Here is a 19366-nt window from a genome sequence, read left to right as displayed (position 1 = left end):
TATAAAATATATTTTGATTTGTTTAACACTTTTTAGTTTTTTTGGTTACTACATGATTCCATATGTGTTATTTCATAGTTTTGATGTCTTCACTTGTATTCTAACGTCAGTGTTATAGGTCTCCTCTCTACCCCAGACAGTGGTATAGGTCTGAAGTGTGTAATACATATTGTATTCTCCTCTCTACTCCAGACAGTGGTATAGGTCTGAAGTGTGTAATACATATTGTATTCTCCTCTCTACCCCAGACAGTGGTATAGGTCTCCTCTCTACTCCAGACAGTGGTATAGGTCTCCTCTCTACCCCAGACAGTGGTATAGGTCTCCTCTCTACTCCAGACAGTGGTATAGGTCTGAAGTGTGTAATACATATTGTATTCTCCTCTCTACCACAGACAGTGGTATAGGTCTCCTCTCTACCCCAGACAGTGGTATAGGTCTGAAGTGTGTAATACATATTGTATTCTCCTCTCTACTCCAGACAGTGGTATAGGTCTCCTCTCTACTCCAGACAGTGGTATAGGTCTCCTCTCTACTCCAGACAGTGGTATAGGTCTCCTCTCTACCCCAAACAGTGGTATAGGTCTGAAGTGTGTAATACATATTGTATTCTCCTCTCTACCACAGACAGTGGTATAGGTCTGAAGTGTGTAATACATATTGTATTCTCCTCTCTACTCCAGACAGTGGTATAGGTCTCCTCTCTACCCCAGACAGTGGTATAGGTCTGAAATGTGTAATACATATTGTATTCTCCTCTCTACCCCAGACAGTGGTATAGGTCTCCTCTCTACTCCAGACAGTGGTATAGGTCTCCTCTCTACTCCAGACAGTGGTATAGGTCTCCTCTCTACTCCAGACAGTGGTATAGGTCTCCTCTCTACTCCAGACAGTGGTATAGGTCTGAAGTGTGTAATACATATTGTATTGTCCTCTCTACCACAGACAGTGGTATAGGTCTGAAGTGTGTAATACATATTGTATTCTCCTCTCTACTCCAGACAGTGGTATAGGTCTGAAGTGTGTAATACATATTGTATTCTCCTCTCTACTCCAGACAGTGGTATAGGTCTCCTCTATACTCCAGACAGTGGTATAGGTCTCCTCTCTACCCCAGACAGTGGTATAGGTCTGAAGTGTGTAATACATATTGTATTCTCCTCTCTACCCCAGACAGTGGTATAGGTCTGAAGTGTGTAATACATATTGTATTCTCCTCTCTACCCCAGACAGTGGTATAGGTCTCCTCTCTACTCCAGACAGTGGTATAGGTCTGAAGTGTGTAATACATATTGTATTCTCCTCTCTACCCCAGACAGTGGTATAGGTCTCCTCTCTACCCCAGACAGTGGTATAGGTCTGAAGTGTGTAATACATATTGTATTCTCCTCTCTACCCCAGACAGTGGTATAGGTCTCCTCTCTACCCCAGACAGTGGTATAGGTCTGAAGTGTGTAATACATATTGTATTCTCCTCTCTACTCCAGACAGTGGTATAGGTCTGAAGTGTGTAATACATATTGTATTCTCCTCTCTACCCCAGACAGTGGTATAGGTCTGAAGTGTGTAATACATATTGTATTCTCCTCTCTACCCCAGACAGTGGTATAGGTCTGAAGTGTGTAATACATATTGTATTCTCCTCTCTACCCCAGACAGTGGTATAGGTCTCCTCTCTACTCCAGACAGTGGTATAGGTCTGAAGTGTGTAATACATATTGTATTGTCCTCTCTACCACAGACAGTGGTATAGGTCTGAAGTGTGTAATACATATTGTATTATCCTCTCTACTCCAGACAGTGGTATAGGTCTGAAGTGTGTAATACATATTGTATTCTCCTCTCTACCCCAGACAGTGGTATAGGTCTGAAGTGTGTAATACATATTGTATTCTCCTCTCTACCCCAGACAGTGGTATAGGTCTCCTCTCTACTCCAGACAGTGGTATAGGTCTGAAGTGTGTAATACATATTGTATTGTCCTCTCTACCACAGACAGTGGTATAGGTCTCCTCTCTACTCCAGACAGTGGTATAGGTCTCCTCTCTACTCCAGACAGTGGTATAGGTCTGAAGTGTGTAATACATATTGTATTCTCCTCTCTACTCCAGACAGTGGTATAGGTCTGAAGTGTGTAATACATATTGTATTCTCCTCTCTACTCCAGACAGTGGTATAGGTCTGAAGTGTGTAATACATATTGTATTCTCCTCTCTACTCCAGACAGTGGTATAGGTCTCCTCTATACTCCAGACAGTGGTATAGGTCTCCTCTCTACCCCAGACAGTGGTATAGGTCTGAAGTGTGTAATACATATTGTATTCTCCTCTCTACCCCAGACAGTGGTATAGGTCTGAAGTGTGTAATACATATTGTATTCTCCTCTCTACCCCAGACAGTGGTATAGGTCTCCTCTCTACTCCAGACAGTGGTATAGGTCTGAAGTGTGTAATACATATTGTATTCTCCTCTCTACCCCAGACAGTGGTATAGGTCTCCTCTCTACCCCAGACAGTGGTATAGGTCTGAAGTGTGTAATACATATTGTATTCTCCTCTCTACTCCAGACAGTGGTATAGGTCTGAAGTGTGTAATACATATTGTATTCTCCTCTCTACCCCAGACAGTGGTATAGGTCTGAAGTGTGTAATACATATTGTATTCTCCTCTCTACCCCAGACAGTGGTATAGGTCTCCTCTCTACCCCAGACAGTGGTATAGGTCTGAAGTGTGTAATACATATTGTATTCTGCTCTCTACTCCAGACAGTGGTATAGGTCTGGAGAATGGTGTGTTTGTGACAGCCCTCGTCCAGGGGAGTCCTGCTTCCAGGGAGGGATCTCTGACTGTTGGAGACAGACTTATCGCTGTGAGTCCTCCTCCACCACCTCTGTTTCTCCTCCTCATTTTCCTCATACTCTTCATTCCTGTTCTTCCTCCATCGCCCCCTCCTTCTCCACCTCACCTCCTTATCTTCCTCCTCCTGTTTCTACTCCTCTCTTCCAACCTCTACCTCCCCCTCCACCTGATTTGACCCCTGTTCCATTTTGGTCTCTAGTGATTTGGCGACAGAAACAATGTTAGCCAGTCATCACTCTACCTGGCAAAATGACCTTCTCTCTAATCATGATCCACCTACTGAATCTGCTGTCATAATCCTCCAGGTCCGTACTGTGAAGTTCTTCTGCTTAGTAAAACCACTGGGCTTAGATATCTCCCCACTCACCTTAGATATCTCCCCACTCACCTTTTAATGGCAGACCAAGTCTCAAATTGCACCCTATTCCCTACACAGAGTACTGTTTTTGACCAGAGCCCATACGGCCAAGGTCGAGACTAATGCGCAATATATGAAATGGGGTGCCAGTTCGGACGCACCCCGGTTGACACCCTCAACTTTAATAGTGAAGCCTGGCTAGCTGATATGGGACATGATAGCTAAGTGTTGGTGATTAGCAAACATTAGACCAGATGCCTGCAGATGTCAATCATGGTTGTGTATCGTCTTATACCATGTCCTTGTAGTTGTTAATAACTTAATGTAGCAGGTTATATTTCACATATACAGATCTGTTTAATTATGTTAGTAAGCGAAGGACTTGAACATGCTGAACCAACAGCGACATATGCAGTCAGTGCACAATTTTGCATATGTCACAGCTGCACTCTTAATGCTCATTACTCCGACTTAGACTGGACTCCCCAGATGGAATAACATGCTTCAAAGAGTACTGTTTCATTTTAGATGTTAAAAGTTCACTAGTCTGATCTCTTTTTGGGGGGTGGGCAGCAGGTAGCCTAGTGTTGGGCCAGTAACTGAAAGGTCGCTGGTTCGAATACCCAAGCCGACAAGGTGAAAAAATCTGCCGATGTGCCCTTGAGAAAGGCACTTAACCCTAATTAGCAAGGCTGACCCTGTAAAACAACATTTCACTACACCTATCGGTATATATGACAAATATTTTTGCTCAGGCTTGAATACATTACCTACTTTCCTGTTTCCTCTCCCTGCGCTCCTCTCCTTGCTGCAGTATTTTATAATTCATCTCAGGCCTATTGTCATGGAAATGTGGGGATTGAGAAAGGAGTGTGGGGGTGTTAAAGTTCTAAGAAGAACCACTGGCCTAGATTTTCTAAAGTATCCCACTGCAGCAGCAGGCAGACTCAAAGCTCTGGCACTGAGTTCTTCAGGTGCAGGGGATCTCTATTTGGGGTTAGGGTAGTTGAATTCTCAATCTCCCTTGAAAGCAATACCACCTAGCAAAACTGTATGTGTTTTAGAAGGATGTGTGGGAAGTGAGTAGTGTGTGTACACTTTTTTTATGTGGCTTCTGTTTCCCCCAGATCAACGGCATCGCTCTGGACAACAAGTCGGTGACGGAGTGTGAGACACTGCTGAGGAACTGTAGGGACTCTCTTAGCCTCTCTCTCATGAAGGTGAATCTAAACTAGCTCCTCTACTAAGCTCCTTGAATGCACACTAACCTCAAATTAGACTAAAGACAAGTTCTCCTCCAGTCAATGTGGTGCCACATAACAGCCTTATTTTAAACATAGGGCTTTGACTTGAAGGTGAATCTAAACTTCACCGCCCGCTGGCCTCAAATCAGCCTTAATTTAGACTCAAGTTCTCCTGAAGTCCATGTAGTGCCATACACTGCAACACCCTTATTTGATGCTATAGCGGGCACTCTTTTTTTTTAGGACAGCGACTGACTTTCTCAAGAACAAACATGTTAGATATTACTGCACTGCAGTGACTAGATTCCTGGATAGTGTGAACTTTATTTTTGGCGGAAAGTTTAGAGTTTAGGAAAAAAGGAAATGTGTTTTTACTCGTCTAGTGCTATTCCTAACACCCCCTTTGTCTCTGTCCTCTATCCTTTTATGTTCCCAGTTCTTCCCTCACAGTTCGTCGGGCCAGAACATCTTCGACAGCCTGCGCGAGTCATCGTCCAACAGCCGTCTCTCCGAGGTCCACTCCAGGAACAGTCGTAACCTCAAACACAACAGCTCCACACAGACAGACATCTTCTGCCCCGACACAGGTGGGAGTGGGGGAGGTGGTAGTGTCAATGTCCAAGGAGAGAGGAGGAAAAGCAGGGGTGGGGAGGCCGAGGAGGGGATGGGCCCCTACGGGGATGTCAGGAAGCCCTTCTCCACGGGGTCTCTCCATGCCACCAGCCTCCGGCCGTCCTCTGACCTTGGTCTGGGTCCCCCGAGCCGCTACGGCCCCAGCGCCTTCCAGGAGTGCTGCTCTGGGTCCCCCTACGCCAAGCCCCCTCCACCCCCCATGACCTATGACCCCTCTAACCCCCCCGACTGCATCACCATGGAGACCACCCTGGAGAAGAAACACAGCGGCGGTACCTGGCCGAAGATGATCGTCGGCGGGATGTCTGTCGCCGTGGATACGACCACAGCGACGACTCCGACCCAGCTGTCCATCTTCAAGTCACCCAAACAGAGGAAGTCCATCTTCGACACGGACGCCTTCAAACCACGGCCTGAGATGGCTCCCCCATCTTCCAAGATAGAGTACCTGTTGCCCAGTCAGCTGGTGGCCCACTCCCCGCAGACCTCCAAGACGGAATCTCTCTCCTCCTCCTCTACGGCCACACCCACCCCCCCTCTGCCGCCTACCCGCAGTGATTCGTTCAAATTCAAACACAAACAGCAGAGCAATTCCGCCTCCGACTGCACGCTCACCTCCGACGGGAACGGCGGCAAGGGGGAGGCTGTTTCCATGGTTACCGGGGAGGGCCACGGGGAACACGAGATGGAACGAGAAAGGGAGAGGGAAAGAGACAGAAACGGGAACCACTACTTCCTGGACGGGAAAGTGCTGACATCGAGGAAGTCATGTGATGAGGACATTGGACGCACCAGGGGGGAGGAGCCTGATGTGAAGAGGCCCCGCCCTAAATCAGCACCAGCTCTCCGACGCAGGATGACCCCCCAGTCCATCACTCTGCCCTCCTTCCAGGTCTGTTTGATGTTAATGTAGAGTGCTTTTCACTAAGGCTGATTACAATAGTCTGAAGTGGCTTCTTCGCTTCTCCTCTCCATATGCATTAACATTAAAGAACTGAACAGGTGAAGTCATCCTCTAATATGTTGTGTTTACATACAGTGGGGCAAACAAGTATTTAGTCAGCCACCAATTGTGCAAGTTCTCCCACTTAAAAACATGAGGCCTGTAATTTTCATCATAGGTACACTTCAACTATGACAGACAAAATTTGATTTTTTTCTCTCCGGAAAATCACATTGTAGGATTTTTTATGAATTTATTTGCAAATTATGGTGGAAAATAAGTATTTGGTCACCTACAAACAAGCAAGATTTCTGGCTCTCACAGACCTGTCATCAATGCCCATTTTGTCTGTCATAGTTGAAGTGTACCTATGATAAATTACAGGTCTCTCATCTTTGTAAGTGGGAGAACTTGCACAATTGGTGGCTGACTAAATAATTTTTTGCCCCACTGTACCTAGCCTATGATCAAGGAGAGGAGACAAGACGTGCATGCCACTTAAGACTACTGAGATGCACCTTATGTCTCAAAACACTTAATTTAAAAAGAGAAACACCAGCACTGCGTGGCCTCGCACCCAGCCAGTACTCCAGGATGATACACGGCAGCCTTTTTGTGGCAGTATTTACAGCCCTTTCTGTGTGTGCCTCGCCACCAGGCTGCCTCAATGGTGATTGATGCCTCTGTACAGAGCTCCAGGCGATATGCAGCCCAGGGCTCAAAGTGCTGAGTCCGGGGGCTGTGGTCTCATCCCAGCACTCTTAAACAGCTCCTTCAGTTTACTTCCCGTCATTCTCTTCTTTCTGTTTCTGGTCATTGGACTGTGACTGGGTTCCCACTCTGAAATGGGTCCTTCTCCTTATTCTCCTACTCTTTCTGTTCCTCATCATTAAACCCAATGATTTCTGTATCTGTCAACCATCAGAGCTACTCCAATGACGATCACTCCCCAGAGCCCAGAGAGATGCTTCGCTCCTCTCCCAACCGCTCTCACAGACACAGTGTGGGCTTCGTCTCCACCGTCTACAACAGTACCCTGCCTGCAAGTGAGTCACTCTCTCTCACACACACACACACACACACACACACACACACACACACACACACACACACACACACACACACACACACTCCTCCTTTTTAATAAAAATAATAAATAATTTAGCCTCTTTTCCTCTTCAATTTCGATCTCATCGCTGCAACTCCCTAATGGGTTCAGGGGCCGAAGGTCGAGTCATGTGTCCTCAGAAACATGACCAGCCCAACCACGCTTCTTAATCTCTCTAGGGTATGTCAGGTGGGACGCTAGCGTCCCACCTGGCCAACATCCAGTGAGATTGCAGAGCGCCAAATTCAAATACAAAAATACTCATTATAAAAATTCAGAAAAGATACTCATTAAAACAATTCAGAAAAGATATGACTATTTTACATGGGTTTAAAGATTAACTCCTTGTGAATCCAACCACTGTTCAGATTTCAAAAATGCTTTACGTCGAAAGCATACCTTACGATTATTTGAGAACATAGCCCAGCAGACAAATCATTACAAACAGTAACCAGCCAAGTAGAAGTTACACAAGTCAGAAATATAGATAAAATTAATCACTTACCTTTGACGATCTTCATATGGTGGCACTCAGAAGACATTAATTTATTCAATAAATGTTCCTTTTGTTCGATAAAGTCTCTCTTTATATCCGAAAACCTCAGTTTTGTTCGCGTTTTCGATAATCGATAATATTTCAACCGGACAATAACATTGTCAATATAAAAGGTAAACAAGAAAGGCACTCTCTCGGTCACGCCCATGAAAAAGCTCGGCAGGGTCCACTCATTCAGACTGCTCTTACTCCCTCATTTTTCAAAATACAAGCCTGAAACAATTTCTAAAGACTGACGTCTAGTGGAAGGCATAGGAACTGCAATTTAAGCCCTAAGTCAATGGACACTGTAATGGCATTGAATAGAAAACTACAACAAAAAAATCCTACTCCCAGAATGGATTTTTCTCAGGTTTTCGCCTGCCAAATCAGTTCTGTTAATACTCATAGACACTATTTTAACAGTTTTGGAAACTTTTGTGTTTTCTATCCATATCTACTATTATATTATATGCATATCCTATCCTCTGGGCCTGCTTTTCATCCAAAATTCCAAATGCTGCCCCCTACCCTAGAGAAGTTAACACCCGCCCGCTTAACCCAGAAATCAGCCGCACCAGTGTGTCGGAGGAAACACCTTTCACCTGATGACCAAGGTCCGCCTGTATCCGCCCGGCCTGCCACAAGGATTCGCTGAAAGCGCAATGAGCCAAGTAGTCCCCCGGCCAAACCCTCCCCTAACACGGATGATGCTGAGACAATTGTGATCCGCCCTATGGGACTCCCGATCACGGCCGGTTGTGACACTGCCCGGGATCGAACTCTGGTCTGTAGTGACGCCTTTAACACTGCGATGCAGTGCCTTAGACCGCTGCACCACTCAGGAGGACCCATAACACATTTCTATCTGGAGCCTCTCTAGCCAGTGTGTGTTCCTCCTATTTAACCGGTGTGGTGGTTGTTGTTCTCTAATCAATGTGTGTGTGTGTTCTATCAGACTCGGCCCATCGTGGCCTGGCCCCGTGTCCCGCGGTGACCGCAGTGATGAGGAACCCAGTCTACACAGTCCGCAGCCATAGAGTCCACACCAACAACTGTCCCTCTGTCTCCTCCCAGATCTGCCAACACCAGCACAACAACCAACACCCCAGGTAATTACCCCAGACAGAATAACAACCCCGACAGAATAACTACCCCGAAAAGTGGAGCCCAGTCATTCCTCAAGGGGGCAAATTATTGTTTAGTCTAAATAATTGGCTTGAAAATATGACATTGCTTAAGTAGGCAAATATTTAGTAGGAAACAACTTGGTCATCATTATGATGAAGGCAATTTTTCTTTATGGCAATGTTGCCTTCAGTTAGGTTAGTTGGTTAAAAATACCTTGCAATGCTAACGTTAGCTAGCTGAAATCCGGTGCTCTCCCCTCAATCTTAGCTAGCTAGCTAATGTTATACTACATCTAAAGTCAATCTGACAACATTACAATGATGACAAGTTTCTCCTACTAAATAGTTGCCTCCTTTGGAGATGTCGTGCTGTTTGAGAATGCATTGAGTAGCAGATTCAGTCGTGTACCAGTCCCTAAGATGACTTTCATAAAAAGGCGTTAGTGGCGCTATGTTCAACCCATGAATTATGTAGGAAGAGTGTGTGTGTGTCAGTCCGCAGCACCAGGGGCGTCTGAGCCTGGACCTGAGCCAAAAGCGTCCAGCAGCAGACTACTCCGAGTCCTCGTCACGCAGCAGCCGCACCTCCCATGGTACCAACTCACTACCCTCCAGTGCTCGCCTGGGCCTTGGTCAGTCACCCATGCACGCACGCCACATACACGCGCTCGTATTATACATGCTTGCGCACACACAAAAAATACTTATTATACCCATGCCACACACACAATAATTGTATTATATACGCGCGCGCACACACACACACACACACTGATGGACTTTTCCTCTATTGCATCAGATTCTTCCAGTAACGTCCAGTACCGGACAGAGAGGATTAAGATCCCCTCCACTCCCCGCTACCCTCGATCTATGCTGGGCTCTGACAGAGGTACGTGCATGGATGGATGGATGCATAATTGAACAAACAAATTTAGTTTAGTGGGTGGATAGACAAATTAATGAATTAACAAATGAGTGGATGGATGAATGAACACGTATTAAGATGCCTATTCCCTGAATACTGTACCTCTCGACCAATATTACCTGACTCTGGTCCCAAGGGGACTTTAGAATGCTCATTTTCCACTCAACTAAAGAATATTATTCCAAATCAAACAGCTGACTACACTTGTTTTTTTCTCTGAGATGTGATACCCCTGTTAGCAGGTCATTTAAAGGTGCTGTTCTGTAATCTACTGCTGAAAAAGTTGGACACAGGGAAACACTAATCTACTGTTGAAAAAACACTAAACACAGGGAAACACTTTAACCATATAGATTTTGTGTCCTGGGCCATTAAAGCTGGGTGTTAATATGCTTGTGTCAGGATATTTACAACCTGGTTACCTGTCTGAGAAATGACACTAACTATGGACCAATTCTTTCCCTTTCTCACTCTCGCTTTCGCTCTACTACCATGTTTTAACTGTTGTGAGTACTTGAATTGTTTTTACTATGGTTGTAAGAATGACAAACAAATTTTCCCTTGGGAATTAATAAAGTACGATCTCATCTTAATATCTCATTTAAAGTCTCTTATCCTCTCTCCCCGCCACCCCTCGACAGGGTCCCTGTCACATTCAGAGTGCAGCAGTCCCAGCCTCATCACTCCCCCCCAATCACCTCTGAACCTGGAGACTTCCTCCTTCGCCAGCAGCCAATCACAGAGCTCCATATCCACCCTGCCCAGAATCTCCGTCAGCCCTGTGCCAATTGGAGAGCGGAGGAAAGACCGGTAGGATGGGAAAGATGACAAATGTGAGATAGGGCTGGACAGTCTAAAACATGGTGTGGAATGGAGTATCCCCAGCAGTTTTATTTATTTACTCTTTTCCACTACTAGCAATCCTCATTCAATTGGTCAAATAATCACCAAGCTCTTTGTTAGCTGGCTGTATCACAACTGGCCGTGATTGGGAGTCCCATAGGGCGACACAGAATTGCCCAGCGTCTTCTGGGTTTGGCCCGGGGTAGACCGTCATTGTAAATAAGAATTTGTTCTTAATGGACTTGCCTCGTTAAATAAAGGTTAAATTAAAGCTAACTCAGGTGGACTAGTACTAGAATATATTAAATAACACTGGTCTAAAGGAGTACAGGTAGGAAGTGTGTGATGCGTAGATTATATATCAGCTATAATGCTCTTGGTATATGCAGCATTAAGGTCAGTTGAGTGTTGCTGTCGTTTCTCCTTGTAGCCTGGTCCCAGATCTGTTTGTGCTTTAGCCAACTCTTCTGACCATGCCAGTGGAATGATCAAATTTGTCACATGCGCTGAATACAACTGGTGTAGACGTTACCATCAAATGCATGCTTACGAGCCCTTCCCAACTATGCAAAGTTTAAAAATAAAATAGTAAAAATAGTAAAATAAAATACACAAGAATGGAGCTATATACAGGGAGTACCAGTACCAGATCAATGTGGAGCTATATACAGGGAGTACCAGTACCAGCTCAATGTGGAGCTATATACAGGGAGTACCAGTACCAGATCAATGTGGCGCTATATACAGGGAGCACCAGTACCAGATCAGCGTGGAGCTATATACAGGGAGCACCAGTACCAGATCAATGTGGCGCTATATACAGGGAGCACCAGTACCAGCTCAATGTGGAGCTATATACAGGGAGTACCAGTACCAGATCAATGTGGCGCTATATACAGGGAGCACCAGTACCAGATCAATGTGGAGCTATATACAGGGAGCACCAGTACCAGATCAATGTGACGCTATATACAGGGAGCACCAGTACCAGATCAGCGTGGAGCTATATTCAGGGATTACCAGTACCAGATCAATGTGGAGCTATATACAGGGAGCACCAGTACCAGATCAGCGTGGAGCTTTATACAGGGAGCACCAGTACCAGATCAGCGTGGAGCTATATACAGGGAGCACCAGTACCAGATCAATGTGGAGCTTTATACAGGGAGCACCAGTACCAGATCAGCGTGGAGCTATATACAGGGAGCACCAATACCAGATCAATGTGGAGCTATATACAGGGAGTACTAATACCTGTATATAGCTCCACATTGATCTGGGAGTACCAATACCAGATCAATGTGGAGCTATATACAGGGAGTACCAATACCAGATCAATGTGGAGCTATATAGAGGGAGCACCAGTACCAGATAAATGTGGAGCTATATACAGGGAGCACCAGTACCAGATCAATGTGGAGCTATATAGAGGGAGCACCAGTACCAGATCAATGTGGAGCTATATAGAGGGAGCACCAGTACCAGATCAATGTGAAGCTATATTCAGGGAGCACCAGTATCAGATCAATGTGGAGCTATATAGAGGGAGCACCAGTACCAGATCAATGTGGAGCTATATAGAGGGAGCACCAGTACCAGATCAATGTGGAGCTATATAGAGGGAGCACCAGTACCAGATCAATGTGAAGTTATATTCAGGGAGTACCAGTACCAGATCAATGTGCAGAGGTACCAGATATTTGAAGTAGATATGTACATGAAGGCAGGATAAAGTGACTAGTCATCATGATAGATAATGTTAAGAATTAAATAAAGAAAAGAGTAGTAGCAGTAGCACATGGGTGTAAAAGTGTGTGTGATGTGTACGTATGCATGTTTGTGTGTTAGAAGGGTTTGCTAAACACATGCAGAAGGAACCAGGCTATTTTCCTTTTGTAATATTTAGTTGTGTCTTCTTCTCACACCAGACCTGTTTGGCCTCTGCATTTCCGTCTGTTTTCTTTTACTGCCTGTCCTTCCTGTCCACTTTGTCTTTTTTCTCTCGTCCATCTCCTCTCTCGTTTCTTCTCTTCCATCTGCCGTGTGTGTAAATGTCTCCAGGTCTCTGCACCGTAACAGGTCTTTTCTGAGGATCCCTCTGGCTGCTAGGCCGAGGTTCTCCTCTCTCAGGAGCCTCAGGTTTGTTGACTGACTGACTGATGGTCTTACTGTTACCTTGCTTGAGTGTTGGATAGAAATACTGAAATTAAGATGTAGACACAGGCCCACTTCAGAAACAACTCCTTGCCCCCCCGTCTTGTGATTAGGAGCCAGGAGTTGTTTTCAGGCAGAGCCCATAGAGACTTGGAATGTGTAGAGCATGTGCTGTGGGGTATTTCTCACCCCGGAATAGCAGCTAGGCCTAGAATCCCACTTCTCTGTTGAACAGGTCAGTGCACGCCAGGTTTACGTTAGCCTGCGTTTCATGGAAAAGATCCAGAAAACATCTAAACTATTCTAACACTATGATGTGGCCAGTTTCATGTGTGAAGTCCTCACTGAGGCTGCATGATACTGAATGTCCGTGCCCTTTTGCAGATGGGATGGCATTCTGAGTGTGTTTGGGCCCAATGCTAGTCACCAGGCTGAATGTGAAGATAACTCTGTCCACCTCACAACCTCTGGATCTTTTACTTGTCTTCTCCTTGTAGCACACAGTCTCTCTGTTATTTCTATCTGTTGGTTTTTCTTGTAATATGTCTCTGTCTTGTGAAAATCAATGAGAGTTTCATAGCACCCTAATCCCTATGTAGTGCACAACTTTTGGCAATACCCTCATAGGGGAGATGAGATGCAGCCCTGAAGTTTCTCATCCCTCCGTCCCGTCAGGCCGTACCTGGAGGAACCTCGTAATGTGATCGTTCACAAAGGGGCGGAGCCTCTGGGCATCTCTATCGTCAGCGGCGAGAACGGCGGTATTTTCGTCTCCAAGGTAACCGGAGGCAGCATCGCCCATCAGGCCGGGCTGGAGTACGGCGACCAACTCCTCGAGGTAAACTTTCCTGTTTCATTGCTCCTTCCTGCCAGGGTTAAGGGTCATATCCGTTTCAGCTCAGGAGGAAATTATAAATGTGACGATGTGCAAGCGACTGCGCTGGCTGCAGTCAACATCTAGACTACACATACTCCAGTTCCCCCTCATGGAATATAACATTACATTTAGGATTTTTGTCATTTAGCAGTTGTTCTTATCCAGAGTGACCTAGTCTGCCGTTCATGCCTGAGAATGACAATTGAGAAGTGCTATTTATTTTCAGTGAGGTTTATTTCAATAACATCTTACCTTTCTCTCCTCCGTTTCATCTCCCCTCCTCCAGTATAATGGTATTAACTTGCGTAATGCCACAGAGCAGCAAGCCAGGCTGATAATTGGTCAGCAGTGTGACACCATCACCATCATGGCTCAGTACAACCCCCACATGTACCAGCTGGGAAACCACTCACGCTCCAGGTCATACACACACACACAGCTGGAAAACCATTCAAAATCCACATAAAAAAAAATAATAATAATCTTCCCAGAGGTTAGTTTTTTTAAATGAAAGGTAATCAAAGACCAAATGTTATTCATAGTTCAAAAGTGGTGTAAAGTTGACCTCCGACCATGCCATGTATTATGTAAATCCCAAAGTAATCATCTGGAGAAATATACAGGCATCATTTGGCACCTCTATCCAATTTAAATAGATGGCACCAATCTCTCCCATTCATTTGACTGAGGTATTAAGGTTTTTGTTTCTCTCTCTTTGCTTGTGTAGTTCTCGTCTGGAGCCGGTGAGCAGCCAGTCAACTCCCCATGGCAGTGGAGCCACCACCCCTGACAACCACTCTACTATAGACACTCTGAGTGAACAAGACGAAGGAACACTCACCCCCTCCTCCAAACAGACCACCCCTACAACTAGTCCTCATAGTTTCATCAGGTAACAAACACACCTCTGACTGCTCCAGCCTCTCTAACCTAATGTGTGTTTGTACTGAAAGGGTTGGATACAGCAGCAGACACATTTCTGTTTCGTAAGGATGAGTAAAGTCTTCTTCCCTCCCCATCCAGGATGTTGTCAGAGGGTAGTCGTAAGGTGTGTGAACCACGGGTGGTGACGGTGCGCAGAGCCCAGGGGGCAGAACTGGGGCTGGGGCTATGTGGAGGGAACCTCCGCGGGGTCTATGTAGAGAGTCTGGAAGAGGACAGCCCTGCTAGGGGAACAGAGGGTCTGCAGCCTGGGGACCTCATACTGGAGGTAGGTTTTTACATAAACCAGCATGTGTGCAGATTTGATTTGAGACACTAGGGATGGTGTTTTGAAAAAATGGCGCTATTCGAATAGTATTTATTTTTGTTGGATATCCGGATATTAAAAAAATACGTACCTGAGCACTGCTGCGCGGGGGAGAGGCTGGCTCTATTGCTTCAGCGGCCTGCGGAGTTTATATGGGGCGGTGTGTGTTGCGAGCAGACAGAGGGAGAGAGCGAGACACAAAGGACATTTTGCTACAGCCAAGACTAGCTAAAGCAGTCACTTGAAGCATTCACTATGTTATTTTATAACAGTGCCTGTCTTGACTGGAGTAGCCTATAGAAGCTAGCTAGCTACATACTTTTTAGCATTTTCACTAACCCAAATCCTTTTCCTAACCATAACCTCAGTCTCCTAACCTGCTACAAAAAAGTAACTTTAGTATCAAAGTGGCAAGAAAATAGTTTTTCTCCAACTATAGCTAGCTAGGCTAATTAAGGCCATATGCTACACTTTATCCCCAACCCAATTCAAATAAAACAGCCTACCGGTTTCTCTTTATAGCCTACTCTTCATTACCCTAACTTTTAATTCTGTTATTTTATTCCATCTTGCATTGCATTAGTGAACGCTCACTCAACTTGCAAAGCATTGAGCCTCTTTGATTGGCCAACATTAACAACAAGCTACTCACGTGAAGGTTGCCGGTCTTCATTTATGGGGCGAATGGTGCACGTCATAAAAACAACATTGAAAAGTTTGTTTCATTAAAATGAAAGATTTGAAATGTCATGGTATATCCTTGTATGTAACAATGTCACATGGATATTTTCATTTAATTTAGATAAAGCCTTTTGTGTTAAAATCAGTTTAAATGTTCAGATATTTTGAATAATCCTGCACATCCTTAACACACACACACACACACACACACAGATTGTATAATAACTTTTTTCTAAGTGAACAGTTTGCACCCTGCAGTATCTCTTCCATAGCTCATTACCATTCCTCCTGCCTGTCTTTGTTCCTTCATCGATTGCCCCCCTCTTTCTCTATCATGACATACTGTGGTCGATCTAACTCATACTATCCCATTCCTGGCATGCTCCCTCCCTGTCCCTATAAGCTCTGTTCTCCAAACAGACCTAGAGCTTTTTCATCAGGACAGAACACGCAGTCGAGCTTTCACCTTTCATCCCCCTGGCAATTCTCCTCATCTTCTGTCATCATCCTCCTCCCCCCCAGAATGAATCAATAGACGGACACTTCATACAGCCAAGGGATTTCCCTCCTCCTTTCCTCTTCTCTCTGTCTCTCTCTTGTGCACGCTCACACTCTTGATCTCCCATTGTAAATTCAAATTCAAATTCTCTCTCTCAGTATGGGTCAGTAAACATGAAGAACAAGACAGTGGAGGAGGTGTATGTAGAGATGCTGAAGCCAGCCGAGACGGTCACACTCAAAGTCCAACAACGACAGGAGGACTTCAACATTGTCAAAGACACACCGGGGGACGGCTTCTATATCAGGTACACACACATATCCTGTCCCCAAAGTGCCTGTTTTTCATGATACCCTCAATGCGATCTACTGTACCTCATGCACCTCCACTTCTATGCCTTCAGAAAGTATTCTGTGGGGCGGCATGTAGCCTAGTGGTAGAGCGTTGGACTAGTAACCGAAAGGTTGCAAGATCGAATCCCCGAACTGACAAGTTAACCACGCTGAAAGGAATATTCTCTCAGCTTTTTTTATTTATTATTTTTACACATCTACCAATAGGTGCTTTGAATCTGTCATTCTGCCCCTGAACAAAGCAGTTAACCCACTGTTCCTAGGCCGTCATTGAAAATAAGAATTTGTTCTAAACTGATTTGCCTAGTTAAATAAAGGTATATATAAAAAAAAAAACATTCACACCCCTTTTTCCACATTTTGGATTTAATTGAAATGCGTTGTCACCAAACTACAAAAAATAGTATATTTTTCAATTTTTTTTTGTGATGAACAATTTAACACCGTATCTTGATTAGATGAATATTCAACCCCCTGAGTCAATACATGTTAGAATCACCTTTGGCAGTGATTATCAGTCAATGTAGTCTTGGTAAGCAAATCCAGTGCATATTTGGCCTTTTGTTTTAGGTTATTGTCATGCTGAAAGGTGAATTTGTCTCCCAGTGGCTGAACCAAGTTTTCCTCAAGGATTTAGCCTGTGCTTAGATCTGTTCAGTTTCTTTTTATCCAAAAAAACTCCCTAGTCCTTGCCGATGACAAGCATACCCACAACATGATGCAGCCACCACCATGCTTGAAATATGATGAGGGTGGTACTCTGATGTGTTGAATTTGCCCCAAACATAACGCTTTGTATTCAGGACAAAGAGTTCATTTCTAAGCAATTTTTTAAGCAATATATTTAGTGCCTGATTGCAAACAGGATGCATGTTTTGGAATATCGTCTTTTACAAGCTTCCTTTTCACACTGTCCATTTGTTAGTATTTTGGCATAACTACAATGTTGTTGATCCATCCTCAGTTATCTCCTATCACTGCCATTAAGCTCTAACTTGTTTTAAAATTAACACTGAGCTCATGGGGTACTCCCTGAGCGATTTCCTTCCTCTCCGGCAACTGAGTTAGGAATGACGCCTGTATTTTTGTGGTGACTGAATGTATTGATACACCATCCAAAGTGTAATTAATAAGTTAACCACGCTGAAAGGAATATTCTCTCAGCTTTTTTTATTTATTATTTTTACACATCTACCAATAGGTGCTTTGAAATGTGCTTGAAATTCACTGCTTGACTGAGGACCTTACCGATAATTGTATATGTGGGGTACAGAGATGGGGTAGTCATTTAAAAATCATGGTATACACTATTATTGCACACGTGCAACTTGTGAATTGTTGAGCACATTTTTACTCCTGAATTTAGGCTTGCCATAAAAGGGGTTGAATGCTTATTGACTCAAGACATTTCAGCTTTACATTTTTTTATGAATTTGTTAGAAATGTTAAGAAGTTCCACAATCTCAATTTAATCCATTTGAAATTCAGGCTGTAACACAACAAAATGTGGACAAAGTTGAGGGGTGTGAATACTTTCAGAGCACATACAGTGCATTCTTTACAGCCTGAATTTTAAATGGATTCAATTGAAATAATACCCCATAATGACAAAGCGAAAACATTATCTAAAAAAAAAATGTAATAAATACAAAAACTACCTTTTTTATGTAAGTATTTAGACCTTTTGCTATGAGACTTGAAATTGAGCTCAGGTGCATCCTGTTTCTATTGATCATTCTTGAGATGTTTCTACGACTTGATTGGAGTCCACCTTTTAGTAAATCAATTGATTGGACATGATTTGGACATGATTTGGAAAGACACACACATTGTGTCGAGGCACAGATCTGGGGAAAGGTACCATAACATTTCTGAAGCATTGAAGGTCCCCAAGAACACAGTGGCCTCCATCATTCTTAAGTGGAAGAAGTTTGGAACCACCAAGACTCTTCCTAGAGCTGGGCCACCCGGCCAAACGGAGCAATCGGGAAGTTAACCAAGAACCCTCTGTTCTCTGTGGAGATGGGAGAATGTTCCAGAAGGACAACCATCTCTGTAGCACTTCACCAATCAGGACTTTATAGTAGAGTGGCCAGACGGAAGCCACTCCTCAGTAAAAGGCATATGACAGCCCACTTGGAGTTTGCCAAAAGGACTCTCAGACCATGAGAAACCAGATTATCTGGTCTGATGAAACTAAGGTTGAACTTTTTGGCCTGAATGACAAGCGTCACATCTAGAGGAAACCTTGCACTATCCCTACGGTGAAGCATAGTTGTGGCAGCAGCATCATGCTATCATGTTTTTCAGCAACAGGGACTGGGAGACTAGTCAGGATCGAGGGAAAGATGAATGGAGCAAAGTACAGAAAGATCCTTGATGACAACCAGTGGTGTAAAGTACTTAAGTAAAAATACTATAAAGTACTACTTAAGTAGTTTTTTGGGGTATCTGTACTTACTATGTATATTTTTGACTACTTTTACTTCACTACATGCCTAAAGAAAATTGTATTTTTACTCCATACATTTTCCATGACACCCAAAAGTACTCGTTACATTTTGAATGCTTAGAAGGACAGAAAATTATTCAATTCACAAGCTTATCAAGAGAACATCCCTGGTCATCCCTACTGCCTCTGATCTGGCGGACTCACTAAACACATGCTTTGTTTGTAAATTATGTCTAAATTGTGCCATCTGGTTTGCTTACTATCAGTATTTTTATTTGTACTTTTACTTGGATACTTCAGTATTTTTTAGCAATTACGTTTACTCAAGTAGGATTTTACTGGGTTATTTTCTATTAAGTTATCTTTACTTGACAATTGAGGTCCTGCTCCAGAGCGCTCAGGACCTCAGACTGGGGCGAAGGTTCACCTTCCAATAGGACAATGACCCTAAGCACAGGCAAGACAATGCAGGAGAAACTCCCCATATACAGGCGTGCCAAGCTTGTCACGTCATACCCAAGAAA

At 44.2% G+C, this 19366-nt stretch overlaps 1 protein-coding gene and 1 long non-coding RNA gene across 12 annotated transcripts in view; both read left to right on the top strand.

Moving 5' to 3' along the window:
• The window catches only part of dlg5a (discs, large homolog 5a (Drosophila)), a 61288-nt gene that overhangs the window by 34086 nt on the left and 7836 nt on the right, over positions 1-19366 (top strand). For 7 of the 11 annotated variants that reach the window (XR_005039172.1, XM_036960304.1, XM_036960306.1 and 4 more), the window contains exons 15-28: positions 2765-2868; positions 4344-4436; positions 4897-5985; positions 6962-7082; positions 8638-8791; positions 9305-9441; positions 9609-9698; positions 10376-10544; positions 12639-12716; positions 13407-13569; positions 13895-14028; positions 14336-14500; positions 14632-14818; positions 16196-16344. Coding sequence is in view for 10 of the 11 variants with exons in the window: in XM_036960304.1 (XP_036816199.1) it covers positions 2765-2868; positions 4344-4436; positions 4897-5985; positions 6962-7082; positions 8638-8791; positions 9305-9441; positions 9609-9698; positions 10376-10544; positions 12639-12716; positions 13407-13569; positions 13895-14028; positions 14336-14500; positions 14632-14818; positions 16196-16344 (2833 nt within the window). In the remaining variant the exon portion in view is untranslated. The remainder of the gene's footprint in view (positions 1-2764; positions 2869-4343; positions 4437-4896; positions 5986-6961; positions 7083-8637; positions 8792-9304; positions 9442-9608; positions 9699-10375; positions 10545-12638; positions 12717-13406; positions 13570-13894; positions 14029-14335; positions 14501-14631; positions 14819-16195; positions 16345-19366) is intronic. The other 4 variants (XM_021580818.2, XM_021580817.2, XM_021580815.2 and 1 more) reach the window with 4 other exon arrangements.
• LOC118943866 lies at positions 409-2756 on the top strand. Its single transcript, XR_005039173.1, has 3 exons — positions 409-492; positions 583-694; positions 781-2756. It is a non-coding gene; the product is annotated as an uncharacterized LOC118943866 (long non-coding RNA).

Source organism: Oncorhynchus mykiss, chromosome 23, assembly GCF_013265735.2.
Source record: "Oncorhynchus mykiss isolate Arlee chromosome 23, USDA_OmykA_1.1, whole genome shotgun sequence".
Classification (NCBI taxonomy): Eukaryota; Metazoa; Chordata; class Actinopteri; order Salmoniformes; family Salmonidae; genus Oncorhynchus; species Oncorhynchus mykiss.
Note: the sequence above shows the minus strand (reverse complement) of the source record. Positions and strands in the feature narration are given on the sequence as shown.